This window comes from Prionailurus bengalensis, chromosome C2 (genome assembly GCF_016509475.1).
Source record: "Prionailurus bengalensis isolate Pbe53 chromosome C2, Fcat_Pben_1.1_paternal_pri, whole genome shotgun sequence".
NCBI lineage: Eukaryota > Metazoa > Chordata > Mammalia > Carnivora > Felidae > Prionailurus > Prionailurus bengalensis.
The window spans coordinates 79,232,598-79,247,731 of NC_057350.1; the positions used below are offsets into that span (position 1 = coordinate 79,232,598).

A 15,134-nucleotide genomic window follows, 5' to 3' on the forward strand; every position below is an offset into this window, starting at 1 on the left:
TTGAATATATGTGAAAGGGCGGACCTACCCCGGTGGACTCCATCTTGTTCTGTGTCCTCCACCTTGACCACACCTCCTCCCCTTGAGTAACTTCCTGATCAAAACATGCCCCGCGACCTGGATAACAGGACTCCGACCCTTCCCCAGCCAATCAGGAAGGGTCACCAGTGAGGGGTTACCTCACCAACTGCCCCTAGACCCCAATAAAACCTTTGTGCTTTTGAAACTCGCTCTCTCTCCCCGGCATCTCATCGCTGAGTCCGCTGGTGCAGGTAGGGGATTGAGCTCGAGCTAGCTCGAATAAAGGCTCTTTGCTTTTGCATCGGACTCAGCTCCCTGGTGGTCTTTGGGGATCACGAATTCTGGGCATAACAATATGTACACATGCATTGCGTGACAGGTTAGAATAAGTCTAAAGAAAAGTAAAATGGGGGCACCTGGGTGGCTCAGTCAGTTAAGCACCCGATTTTAGCCCAAGTAATGATCTCACAGTTCATGAGTTCAAGCCCCACGTGAGGCTCTGTGCTGACAGCTCAGAGCCTCAGTCTGCTTTGGATTCTGTTTCCCTCTCTCTCTGCCCCTCCCTTGCTTGTGCTCTGTCTCTCTCTCTCTCAAAAATAAATAAACTTTTAAAAAGTAAAATAGAATATTAGTAATGGTTATCTCTGGATGATAGGGGGTTTCAATTTTCTTTCTTTAGAAACTTCTAGATGCTTACAATGCTTATATATGACTTAATAAAAACACATTTATTTCTATTTTGTAAATATAAAGCAAAATTAAAATAAATAGAAAGCACACGCTAGCCTAGTAAAAAGTATCCCTACACCAGGTCACCACTTCCAAGCTGAAGCCAGATAGTCACACCCTACTATGAGCACACGGTCCATGCTACATGAAAGGGGGGTTTTGTGCCCAGCCTCACCGTGACTGGGAATGCTATCTTACTTTCAGAGCTGCCTCAGTGCTCCGAATCAGACAAATTCGGTTTCCTCTGTGCTTATGAAACACCAGAAAGTGAGAAACAGCCCCTATCACCAGCATGTTTACATTCATAAAATTGGAATTACAGTATTCAAGGGAGGTAAAAATAGTATGAGTGCATAATTTGTTGCCTAAAGCTGGACACTTCTGAGCATGAAAAGGGTGTTATTAACAATTATGTCAGAAGGATAGGAGTAAACCAGGATTGTCCCTGGCAAATGTGGACAAATACAGTCACCCTGAGGGGTCTGGATGCAGGAGAAAATGCAGCTGGTTAGGGGGCTCACCAGAGAAAAGCCCTCCCCAGGCCACATTCCAGGTCCCCCCCCCACCCCCGCTCTGAGCCTCTCAGTAACCCTAGAAAGATGATTTTACCTGCCTCTCTGGGGATCATTTAGTGGAACCACCAAAGGCACACTCGGATAGCAGCACCTGGATGCCCACCCAGGGTTCCCAATCCTGCTTCCAGTCCATTCCAGCAGGCCCACTGTGAGGCAAGCTGGGTTACAGCAGGAAGGCTTCACGGAGTCTTCAGTAATGTTTTAAATTAGAAAGGTAAAAGGCAGAGACCGGGTGCTAAGAAGTACAAGGCACACCTGAAGAAGCAGGAGGAATTGTGCGCATGCACGTGTGCGCGCGCGCATGCGCGTGCGAGCGAGCGAGTGCCCCGAAGGATCAGTGAGGCACTTCGGCCTCCCCGGAAGGTCTGCCATCTCTATCACAGGGGCTGTTGGAAGAGTGTGTTTCTAGAGTTGCCTGTGACCTGTGAAGAAGGTTTGTGCCTTTGGGGAAGGCAAGCCTGCTTCTGTATTTGCCACACTCTTGCAAACACTGCCTAACAACAGACATCTGCAGAAGGCTCCTGTGCCTGGAAAACAGGGGGAGGACTTAATTAGCACCACTTCCTCTCCCTCAGGCTGTCTTCTCTGGAAACACTGGGCGAAGAGAATTCGAGCAGTTTTGAGAGGGAGCTGTTTGAGATCCAGGAAAGAAGGAAACTCAGCTCCAGTTCAATGCTTACAGCATGAGTAGTGGAAAATGGAGCCCAGCCGCCTCGATCCAGAACGCTTCTGGCTCTGCTCCAGTCATGGGGACATCTTTGCAAGGACAATGAATGTACCTTCCTCAACAACCGCCCCAGTATGAGAGCCCCACACATAGGAGCAACCCACTCATCTCCTTACCACCCGCTGCCCTGAAATGTTTATCCCCAGTTCAATAGATATGCTCTTTGAACCCTGCACAAATAGACTGTATATATTGAAATACCAAAAACATATTAAAACAAAACAAATCCAGACAAATTCAAAGGTTTCCACTTGTAACAGACCTATCCAAAGCCATTTATAACTGAAAAAGATCATTTTTCCCTCACGCTCCATTGAAACTTAAGTGCTAATACACAAGAGAGGCAAACTACCACAATTTCTAAAGAAAGCAAAGAGTCAAGGCTTAGAAAAAACCTATGTCCATCTTTTTTACCTAATCTCATTCCTGGGAATTCATCTAAGGAAAATTATTCTAAAGAAGAGACTGCAATATTAATTGCTTATTCTGGGTGGTAACGTAAAACCAAAAATCAACAGAACACCTAACAGCCAAGGAATTACGAAGTCTAGCAAAGTGTTATTGTGCAGACATTTAAAATAACATGCATAAGCACTGTGGCAGCCTGGAAGGAAAGGATGGACCTTCCTTCCTTTTGCTTTAAGCAAAAGCAAAAAACAAAGATTTTCTCTAGATACGATGATATGAATATTTTTACATTGGTAAGGACCAGAAGGAAAATATTTACATTTATTGAAGTAGTTGGATTGAAAGCAAATTTTTGCATTAATTTTTTTAATTGTGTTAGTGCTTCTTTTGCAATAAAAAATAAAATGTTTAATAAAGGTGTTGATTCGCACACTATGGAGCTTTCTCCAGTGTAATCTGTGCCATTCCCCCCTCCCGCAAGGACAAAGAGGGTGAGGAGAGACAGAGAGACCACACAAAGAGCAGACCAATCCAAATGGGTATGTGGCAGGTAAAACAAGCAAGGGAACTTACATGCCAGGTTGGTCTAGGGCACCTCAAGATGAGTATATCTCTGCATATGCCCGCCAGAATCTTAAAAGTTTATATATAGGCCATACCTGGATTCGTTCACATACAAAGTCAACATGGACTCAGCAACACTTTACTCTCTCCAGGTTATGTCCTTCAAGTGGCTCCCACTGTGGGAATGGTGGGTGGAATGTGTATTTCAAGGGCAAGTGGTGGTGAGGAACTTTGGGTTGCCCTGGGGCCAGCTTGTGGGTCATCCAGAGGTCATGTCTTCTCGATGACCTCTTCCAACATGATGCCAAATAAATACCTAAAGAAATCCTATTCTTCTTTCAGATAGTAAGAATTCTGTATTTTTCAGCTGCCTGCAAATTCAGAGCTGGAATTTAATATAGTATTGAAGTAAATAACTTACTTCTGGGTCCAAGTCTATCTGCCTCACTTTATACATGCTTTAATCTAGGGGCTCCTGGGTGGCTCAGTTGGTTAAGTGTCCAACTTCAGCTCAGGTCATGATCTCACGGCCTGTGGGTTCGAACCCTGTGTCAGGCTCTGCGCTGACAGATCGGAGCCTGGAGCCTGCTTCCGATTCTGTCTCTCTCTCTCTCTCTCTCTCTCTCTCTGCCCCTCTGCCACTCACGCTCTGTGTCTCTTTCTCTCAAAAGTAAACATTAAAAAAATTAAAATTAAAAAAATTATACATGCTTTACTCTATCTCTCTGCGATGTTTTCTGATAATAGTTCAGAAGCATATAGGGCATAAATTGTAGCTAGAGAATTAATGTCTAGTCCAACTTCATTTTGCAGATTTTGGAACACTGAGTGGAGGGACTTGCCCAAGGACACATGGCTACATAGAATCAAAATGTGACTCCTGGACTCTCCTTCACTGCTTCAAGTTGTAGCACTTAGAAGAAAGCAGAGAAGTAGTGATCACACTTAGCTGTTGGTAAACCGGAAACACTTTTGCCAAATGTCTGGGTCAGTCAGCCCTGCTTTCTTCTGGGATGGGAGAAACAGCTTCTATGAAGCAGGGCTCACCGTGTGCTTCTCTGGCATCAGCTGGTACCCAGCCCCCAGCCCTGCAGGCTAAAGCTTTCTCCTCCACTTGGTGTCAGGCTGACTTATCCATTAGGATCTGTGAGGTGTGTGCCTGGGGTCCACAAACCTTTTAGGGGTTCAGGAAATGCTTTAATTTTAAAATCAGAAGAGGAAAAATTAAATTTTATGGTCAAAAGAAATGTTTTAATTTTTTTTTCTGTCAGAAAAGAAGTGAAATTTGTAAGAAACCCAAAAATTTGGTTTTGCCTAAAACCAAAAAAAAAAAAAAGGGGGGGGTAAGGGGGACTATTTAAAGTCATCGAGATGTAGGTTTTAATATTGATAATATTATGGTAGAGAGGTTCATAAATGCAAGAGTTTTAGGCCCATGGAAATATTAACATGGCCCTGAATCAAATCTATATCCTACTACTGACATTCCTTGCTTAATATTCTATTCCGGGGCTCCATCCTAAACCATCAGAACTAGAAACATGCCCCACCCCTTCCAGTGCTTTCCAAACTCTTTATTCTGGAAGATTCTGCTTCACAGTATATTGAAAGATTTCTGTCTTGTGGACAAACTGTGCAATCTTCAGATAATTATTTTTGCTTCATTAAAATCAAAGAGAGATCCAGAATAGTAGACCCCAATAAATATTTGTCTTTTAGAAAAGTAGATAAATAACTATAAGGAAAACTTTTGATCAGCTTAAAAGAAGTATCTGGCCACACTGGCCACCACTCAACCAGAGGCAAAGGCGTTAACAAAGAACAGGTTGAACATAACAAAGAGTATCACAGACATACCAGTAAAATGAATAGAGATACCAGTAAAACTCAGGGCTGTTTCATGGGGAACCTCTTTTCAGGGGCCATGCCTACCACTCTCCAGCACTGCCTTCCCCTTTTTCCATCAGCTTGTAAGAAGTCCTTCTTGGCTCCTGGCCCTCTCTGCCTCCCTGACAAGGTTGAACAGCTGTTTCTCCTTTACTTTCTCTACTTTCCCTGTCTTCTGTCTCTGTCTGTCTCTGTCTCTCTCTCTCTCTCACACACACACACACACACACACACACACACACACACATATATATATGAGACATGTATATATACATATATATACACATATATGAGATATGTATATATACATGTATACATACATGTACATATGTATATACACATATATGTGTATATATATGTATATATATGTATATGTATATGTGTATATGTATATATATACAGACTTATCTGTATATATATATACAGACTTATCTCCATAAGTCTCATGGGATTTTTTATTTAACCCCAGGCAATGCTGTCGCAGGTGCCTTTGATTTCCACAAAGCTTTTGAAATATTAATAGCTACTTGAGTATCTGTGTTACTACCTCTCTGGATCTTCAGGAAGACAGAATGCTTGGTTAGGAAACACTCATATCTATTAACTCCCACATCCTGTAAACGAGGAATCAGAGACCTAGATGGGTTCTGGGTCCCCCTGACCCCCACTCACATTCTGTCTCTGTCTCTCCATCTCTCTCAACATAAATAAACATTTAAAAAAAAATTCATGGTTTGCTACCAAGAACTGCTACCTCTTGCAGGTGACGTAGTCCTGAGCTGGGGAGGGAGTGTGGGAGTAAGTGCCTGTGGCTTATGTTGCTTTCAAAGAAGTCAACTTTTTTTTCTGATGGTGACATGTTTACCCACCAGAAGGGGTTAACATTCTCGAGGCACATCCCCAAAATAACAATCCACTTTTAAGTCTGACATTTTGTAAAGGTAATTTATGTGAATTTATATGTGCAGCTTTCCTGAGTCTCTGCGAGAACAGCCAAGGGATGCGCGGTGGATAAACAGTACTCTAACACCTCAAAACTCCAACGAGGCCTCCTCTGTGCCAGCTGAGATAAGAGAATTGGCAAACACGTCTTCACAATTTCACATTTTGTACGTTAGTGATAACATGCCAGCAGGGCTGTTCTGTGTCCTGGGGAAAAGTTGAACTGATGCAGGGTCTCTTCCCTCCAGGCTGCCCCCCCTGCCCCGTGCCGTGCTGCCAGTACTTTCATTCAGCAAGGGGCTGGGGGAGACCCAGGGCCAGCATGAAGAATGCATCCCCCTGCCACTCATTCACTGGGTAACCCTGAGGAAGTCACGCCTCTTTCCGCACTGCAGATTCCTCACCTACAAAATGAGAGGCCAGATTTATGATTTGCATAAATGACTAGCCCATTTCAATCAAAGCAGATCTACTCCTCTGGTTTTGGACCCTTCTGAAGCTTTCCTCTGGGGAGAACAACATATTAAAGTCTGAAAACTGCAGGAGGAATTATTTCCAAGTTTCCTTCCAACTCAATCACCCTGCAAGTTTTGATGGGCTTTTCTCCAGTACCCAGATTCTGTCTCTCTCTGTCTCTCTTTCTCTCTCTGTCTGAGACAGAGAGACTTAGATTCTAGATCTAAGTCTAGAGAGGTTGCTCATCTATGGTTTCCCCCATCTCTTCTCAATTATATGACTCCCATGAACATGGTAGTTCCCTTGTGATTCACAGGTTGTGGTGTCAGAAGAAGAGAATTGTGACATCATGAATTTGGGTGTTCATTGTGGAAACTCTGCAGTGTTTGTCCTCCAACTTCCTTCTAGTGCAAATGGCTATCTACCTTGACTAGAGCTCCTAGGGACACCCAATGGGCACCTCAACCAGGTCAGGACTGGAGACATGCTTGAGCCCCAATAAGTCTTCTCACATTTCAGAAGGAAAACATGCAGAGGTTCACTGAGCCCCTCCCACAAGATATTAATTTTTCGACAGGGTTCTTCAAAAATGTATATGGAAAAGAATCGATAAAGACAAAGATATTGAATAGAGAACTTTGTGAGATTACAGATCCCTTGTGACTCCCTGAGATTAGCTTCCTTGCACACTTCCACAAACATTTCCACCACACTTCCAGCTGGCGTTATGGTAGGGCTTGAGTTCCTGACTCCTAGAATTTATCTCACTGTTGTGTACCCACCATTACATCTCTGCCTTCACTCCTGGGCTGGAAGCGACTCTGAGCACTCATCTTTATAGCCGGCACTTGGCATGCTCATGGTACAGAACAGGCACCGATTACAAGTTCTCAGATGGATGTCCTGCTTGTTTCTCTGTCAGGTCTGAGATTGAAAGGCAAGACTTACTTACATCAGATCCATTGCTGCTGGCACATTCCTCATACCTCATATATGAATGTTCAGTAAATGTAGGCTCAGTAATGAAGCTCTGTGTACGGCATGAATGGTAATATCTTCTGGACACACACATACAAAGACACACACGGAAATGCATGCCACAGAGGTGCTGGGCGGCTCAGTCCATTGAGCATCCAACTTTGGCTCAGGTCATGAATCATCTTATGGTTCCTGAGTTTGAGCTCCATATCAGGCTCAGTGCTGTTGTCTGCACAGAGCCCACTTCAGATGATCTGTCCCCCTCTCTCTGCCCCTTTCCCGCTTGTGTTCTCTCAAAAATAAACATGAAAGAGAAAGGAAGGAAGGAAGGAAGGAAGGAAGGAAGGAAGGAAGGAAGGAAGGAAGGAAGGGAAAGAAAGAAAGAAAGAAAGAAAGAAAGAAAGAAAGAAAGAAAGAAAGAAAGAAATGCCACAGTCTTTTCTCAGAGAATCTCATAGTCTAGTGGAAGATTGCAGACTTTGGTGATAGAGCCATACTAGGAGAATGTGCACAAATACTGTGGAAACAAAAGGGGGATTAGCAGGGGTGAGTGGAGAGAGGGTTGAGAGTGAAAAGTTAGAGGTGTAGAGAAAGGCGCCTCAGAGCTGACTGCATATTTGAGACAGGCAAGGACATTCCTCTCAGACCTGTGAGGTGTGAAGAGGGGTGTGTTCAAAAGATGGCAGGTAATATGGTGTATTGTAACTGAGATGCCAACTACTCACCTCCAGCCCACACCCCTTGAGGAGCCAGTAACACTCGGTTAAAACCTTCGGTCTCTGACAAGATGAAAGTCTTAAGTCTTCCTCACACCTCCTCTCTGCTGTCACCACACCTCCATCCCTGTTGGGACAACTCCCTCACAGCCAACCCAAATGCAGAATCAGGGCTGGCCCGGGAAGCGTTCCATTGCCCCAGACACTTTGTGAGATTAACAACATCACTACAGACTGAGGGAAGTAATGGAGAGGTGAGTCACATTGCATACAGTCCAACTTTGTACCATTCATCTGTGTCTTCTTTCTTTCCAGGGTAACAACTTCTTCCTTGTGTGTGCTTATTATTTGAAGGATATATATGTTTCATCTACATATCCAAGTCACCCAGGTTCTCCCCTTCAACACCCCAAATAAATGGAGTTCTCCCACGAACATAAACTCTGGAGGTAGTTATTAATATAAACCTGTACATGGATTTGTGAATCGTGGAGGCACTGGCTGGGGATGTACTTGAAAAAGCAGAAGGAAGCCAACCTAGAAGCCAGGAGTTGCTTGTAGTGACTTATCTCAGGAAGTAGCAGAAGTGTCCTACTTTGCAAATAGTCTGACCATAAGAAGGTAGGGGGGGACAGAAAAATGGTAGAATTCTCCTCCTGGGAAGGAGAATAATTAAGGCTAAAATCACCAGCCTTCCAACCCCCTCCAAAAGAAAGAAAAATATCAGCCTTCAAGGAATTGAGCAGAAAAAAGCTGTTGGGTCATGACAATGTACTTTAAAGGGGCCCATAAGCTCACAGATAATTTTTTTCCACCTGCAAGTGAAAAGGAAAGGAGCAGAGAAATGAAAACAATCAACGAACAGCAACAATTCGGCTTACAGCAGCCTCTTTTCTTCCCTCTGCAAAGTAAATAGGTTCCCTGATTTTGAAGCTGCTGATTCAGAAACTAGATGGTGACAGTGCTTAGCAATTAGAACAGGTCTCTTTCCCATTGATTGGGACATCCCAAAGGAGTGTGTGGATTATGTCACCAGGATTACTACCTACCCACTGTTGGTTTCAGTGCCAAAGAGCCTATGACCAGATGTTCCTGGCTGGGAGCTTTGTTTAAGGAAGTCGCTCCAAAACCTGGGTTTCCTGCTAGGCCAACTGTGACTTCTCATGTAAGAGTTTGTGAAATTCAGGGAGAGCCATTCATCCAAATGCTGACAACGGTATTTTTACCCCCCCAAATAAAAACTACATCATTTATTATTTTAATGACATTTTTAACATAATCATTTTTATTGAAGTATGACATGCATTCAAAAAATCATAAATGTGCAGATCATTAAATAAACACACTCATGTAAAGGATCATTAAATAAACACACTCATGTAACATTCATGTAGGTCAAGATATACCATATTATTGGCACATTGACAGGATTATTTTTCTCAAAGTAAATATTCAGTTGGTTTCATATGATGGAATCCATGACCACTGCCAGACATTTTAGATATCTAACAACACCCCCATTTTACAAATAAGAAACCAGAGGTTCAGAGAAGTGACTTACACCTCAGGTCACAAAGCAAGTTAGAGGAAGAGGCGGGGTTTCAGGCTCCTCTTTCCTGGTCTTATTGTCTCCAATTCCTAGGAAGCCTTAGCTGACCTATGAGGAAGAGAAAGCTGTTCTTCATGATGACTCCTTTTTCCAAGAGTCTGAGGTTAGCTCTCTCTTGGCTCCATAAAGCCTGTCTCCGTAAAGCCCAAGGAGCTGTCTCAGAGACACTGTTCTAAAGCCCACACAAACCATTATTTCCTCTGCCAGGGGCTCCTGGTATATATCTGACACATGGTAACATATTGGTTAAGTGAATTAACAAAGAGATTTCACAGTACCAACAGATGCTTCTCAAATTCTCCCTCTTCTATATCCATGATCAGACTGGTCATTTTGACCCATGAGACCTCATTTTGCCTGTGAGATGACCTTCCCCTTTACTCTAAAGTAGTCACTGGTGAGGACCACTAACTGTGTCACATGAGAAACAGTAGAAGGAACTGGAGAAATTTAGTTGAAAATAAAGAAAATATGGAAGACATCGACCACTTTCCAGATATCTAAAGGATTATCAGAAGGAGAAGAACACATTTCTTCCTTTCGAACCTATAAGCATAAGAAAGATGAAAAATCTCTTGTTTTACATGATCAAGCTTCTCAAAAAAATGGTCCACCATTAAGTGTCTCTACTTAATTTTATCTCATTCATACCTGAATCCCTAGAGATCTGCTTTTCAGTCTCAGCATATCTTTGAAGTACTTTCAACAAAGCTCCTCTGACAGAATCCAATAGATAGATACTTTCCATTCTTTATCTTTCTTGATCTTCTTTCTCACTGTTGGTTGTTGATACCATCTTTCTTAAAATTCTTATTGCCTTCTGTCCCTTGGAACTACAGATTCCCAGTGTTCTTTCTACTTGTTTGTTCACTGTGTTTAGTTTCTTTCATGGAGACCCCACCACAGACACAAAACACATACTCATATCTCACAAGCTCCTGTTTGTCAGAGCGTACTCTGGATATTCTAAGCAAGCTCCTTCGTTCTCACTGTTTAACCATAATCGATAGATCTGACTGCCAAATCCGTATCTCCAGTTAGAGCTCTCTCCAAAGATCAAATCCATCTAAATAACTACCTACTAGACATGTCACCTTTGTTGACTCACAGGTACTTCAAACTCACTTTATCCAAAGATGAACTCATCGTCTTCTCACATGCCCCATAAACTTGTTCCTGTTTTTTATTCAAATCTCAGTGAATGAGATCACAGATATAGAGTTGCTCAGGCCAGAAAATTGCCTGACGTTCTCTTCTTGTCCAATACTATAGCTCTTGATTCTTCAGTATCTACTGAATTCTTTAATTTGTTCCACTCCTATTGCCATGGCCTTAGTTCACCTCTTGCAGATCATTATAAATGTCCTCTAACAGGTCTATCTCCAATATTTCTCTCAAATTTATGCAGCATACAGCAGGAAGACTAATCTTTCTGAAATACAAATCAGATTGTGTCACTGGTCACTTATCCTTCAATGCATCTCCACTGTACTCCAAATAAAATATGAATTCCTGAGCATGGTAGGCATGATCTGAACTCCTACTAACCTGTGGAGGCTCATGTCTCACCAAGTCTCTTCCCTCCTTTTTCTTTCTCCATCTTCCTCTCCCATCTTCCTTGCCATACCACAGCACTCATAAACTATGCTTCAGCCATAGTACTCTATCTTTAGACTCATAAACCCATTAAGCTCCTTCTCATTTCCTTTATCTGATAACTCCCATTGCCCTTCTTGTCTCAACTTAAAAGCAGCTAGAGGCTTCCCTGACCAATCTTGTCTCATGAGTTGCGTGCCTCTCCACTGTTTCCCCATGTAGACCACGTTTATCATTATGACAGTACTTATCACACCATATTACAGCTACCTGTTAATGTGCATGAACCTTCACATCCTTCTCACTAGTACATAAGATCCTTGACAACAGGGACAGGGTTTTCTTACTGCGATATGCTTAGCACCAAGCAGAGCACAGAAAAAGCATTCAAGCTGTATTAACTAAACAAATGGATCAGTAATAAATATCCGTATTCCAAGGAGCACCCGTGATAGAAAATGCAAAGGAAGTTCAGCTTAGAAAGTCTCTTTTCTCAGATATGATGGAATCAGACCTGAAAAGGGAAGATTTGAAAGCCTTTATTCTAAATCAGGCTCAGATTTACTGGTTCCCATAAGCTTAACAGGAATGGCAACTTAGAAATGCAGTTTTCCCTATGCTCTTTAGCCACCATGATCTTTTATCAACCAGTTCTCTAGTGATTTCCTGTAATTGGTCTCCATGAGTAGACTGTGAGCTCTGTGAGGGAATGAACCATGCCCTCATTTGTCCTCTTGGATGCCCACAGGACACTTAGCCCTCTGTGCAGGACAGTGAGCTCAGTCACAGCAGATGACACATAAGACATCTGCGTGACCAGAGACAGAGCAAGGAGAAAGTCACTTCCACCTCAAACTACCCTGATGGTTAGGTAACAAACATGAGAACCTTTCCTGAGAGCACTTCTAGGGATGGAAGGAGTAGAGGAGAGCTTATCCTGAAACCCAAGGGCAGTATGTGAGAACAAACACTTGGAAGGGATGAGACAAGACCAGATAAAGGAGACTGCCATCTTAAAAATGAATATTGCTAACTTCTCATCTTGTTGGTCACCATAACTGAGAGACAGTCCATGTTTTAATAATGAAACGTGCATTGAGGTCCAATGCTGAATGCAAAACAAGACATCAAATGGAACAAAATAATTTAGCTACAAGAAATTGTTAGAGTAATATCATTCCAAGGCAACTCTGACACAATTCCACTCCTCCTAGGTAAGAAAGTTAACACCTGGTACTCAGCTTGTTCTATAAGATGTCAAGAGGATCCAAGAAGTTCCAGAGAGCACCACCCAGAACGAGAAAAGGCAAGAGAGCTAACGTAGAGCATTATTCTCCCATGTAAATAATGAAGGCCAGCATACAGGTATGGAGAAGTGAGAACAGTTCTGTTTCGAGAGGGACAGTCAGACTCATTAGAAGATGATTTAAGAAAAGTGGATGATTCAGAATACTAATGAATAAAAAGTTTAAAAACAGTTTGTATTAGCTTGCTGTAATTAGATAAGAGACACAAGTGAGGAACAATAACATCTATCATAAAGGGCCTTTTCTCTTTCTGTATTTTAGTAAGAAAATTAAACAAAATATATTAAGTATCTAAGAAAATATACATCTAGGGGCGCCTGGGTGGCGCAGTCGGTTAAGCGTCCGACTTCAGCCAGGTCACGATCTCGCGGTCCGTGAGTTCGAGCCCCGCGTCAGGCTCTGGGCTGATGGCTCAGAGCCTGGAGCCTGTTTCCGATTCTGTGTCTCCCTCTCTCTCTGCCCCTCCCCCATTCATGCTCTGTCTCTCTCTGTCCCCCCCAAAAATAAATAAACGTTGAAAAAAAAATTAAAAAAAAAAAGAAAGAAAATATGTATCTATATATGCACATGAGTAAATTCTATGTCCAAATATTAGAAAGTAAAGATAAATGTATATTTATGTGTGGTCTGCTACATCCACCATTGAAGCAATAAGCAGCATGACACAGAATAAATAGGAAATGCACTGAGAAAATGAAAATGCTACAGGTGATATTCACATTTTCTTGGTTCTGTCAAGGTGTATCTCAAGGCTGACTTGCGGGGGAGGGATGCTCTTTGGTTTTGCTCAGCCTTTTGCAAATGTATGACTTCACTCACCAAGTGATGAAGTGGGGAGTAGGGACACAGACGAGGGAAAGACCAATCACAACAGTCATTAGTAGGTGTGGTCAACGATGCCATCTCCACATGTCAAGTGCACACATATATTTTGTAATAATACCTCTCAAGTTCTTTATCTGTTGAAAGCTGCATGCTGATGCCTGTTCTGCTTACTCTATGAGATTGTTTGTGAAGATCAAATAAAAACACTGTGAAAGTGTGGAGCGTATAATGGTGTGCCTTGATCTTGCATCTTTTGAAGAGCCATTAGTATATTATCATAGAAGGAGGAGGGAGCAGTGAAATGATATCTGAGCAGGGCTTTGGGCAGCCCCTGAAAGATGCCAAAGGAACGTGACACTGGCCAAAGCTTTTGGGGAAAGCTGATCCCTATCTAGACGAAGGCAAAGCTACCGACAAAATGTGGGAGTGATAGTGAGGAGAGGCAGTGCGTGGAGACCAGGGATGTGCCAGATCTTCCCAGGAGGTGATTGTTCCAACTAGGCCAGGGGACTAGATAGAAAATGAAGCCCACAGGGCCAGATTTTGATGTTGATTCTGCCAGAGTCACCCATACACACGCTTCCTGTGTCAATTCCTGACTCTAGAGTATCCGTTAAGAATATCAAAACAGTGAAAGAACCTCTGTGGCTTATGTAACATGTCCTACTGTGAATGGAGAAATTCAAGTGAATGGATAAGTCTGACCACTCTTTAGAGCATCTCTTTTGAGATAAATGTCACCAAAAGTGGGTTGGTGCACAATGTTACTGTTTTGCAGTATCTCTGCATCTAAGAACTTCAACTATGACCCTTCATGGTGTTTGAAGAGTTTCCTGAAATGTCTGACATTCTCCAAAATATATTTCCTGTTAACCATGAGGGAAGTTCTATTTTCCTTTCTTAATGAACTGGGGACAATCTCTAGTACCCAGTACTATCCCTGTTAATATTATTTATCACTTCTTCTCTTGCATCCCACCAAAAATAGGCAACGTCAGGCTCTAATTGCCATTAGTGTGTGATGTCGAAATTCTGTACAGAAATAGCAATTTTCCCACCAAAACCTAGCCAGTGGATAAAATTATTAGAAAATGCTAGAGAGTAGCTGAAATCAACTCCCCCACTGAGAGTACCTGAATAGAATCTTCATTGTAGGAGGAAGCTTACGTATGCTAGTTCAACATAACACAGGCCAGTATAGTCATCTCTAAGACTCTTACTTTGTTTCACTAATAATGTTATGTATCTATAGATTTAGATCACATGATAAACAAAGTTAGATTAACCTGTACATGATTAGAAGCTGGGCTGATATATCTGAACAAGGAAATAAAGAGAGATATTATTTAAAATAACTGATATTTCTAGCTATATTTTAAACTCATCACCTTCCAGTGACAATGCCAACCCCCTTTAAAAAATAACAATACTGTTTTATTCATAATTTATATATGACAGCTAGTGTAGTTTAGATAGAATATTAGGTAGCTGATATAATATGTACTATATGTATTAATATGTACTATATGTAACATATAGTACATATTATATCAGCTACCTAATATTCTATCTAAACTCTCTAAACTATCTAAAATACAATAGAAAGATATCCAGGTATATTTTTTAAGACTATAAATAGGACAGAGCATGATCTTAGTTGTTATAAATATAAAATATAGATGTGCATAAAAGAAAGTTTATAAGGATATCTAACAAAATGCTAATGTTGGTTTTCTCTAAATAATGAGATTATAGGTTTTTTCCCTTAATTAAATTTTCTAATTTTCTACAACA

At 41.9% G+C, this 15,134-nt stretch overlaps 1 protein-coding gene across 2 annotated transcripts in view; it reads right to left on the reverse strand.

Moving 5' to 3' along the window:
• TPRG1 (tumor protein p63 regulated 1) overlaps nucleotides 1-15,134 on the reverse strand; it is a 141,832-nt gene that overhangs the window by 112,937 nt on the left and 13,761 nt on the right. The window contains exon 1 of one of the 2 annotated variants that reach the window (XM_043594608.1): nucleotides 10,264-10,671. The exons of the other annotated variant lie outside the window; for it this stretch is intronic. Within the exon in view, the coding sequence (XP_043450543.1) occupies nucleotides 10,264-10,299 (36 nt within the window). The 5' untranslated portion in view covers nucleotides 10,300-10,671. Of the gene's footprint in view, nucleotides 1-10,263; nucleotides 10,672-15,134 lie in introns of those variants that run through there. 2 annotated transcript variants of the gene reach the window in all.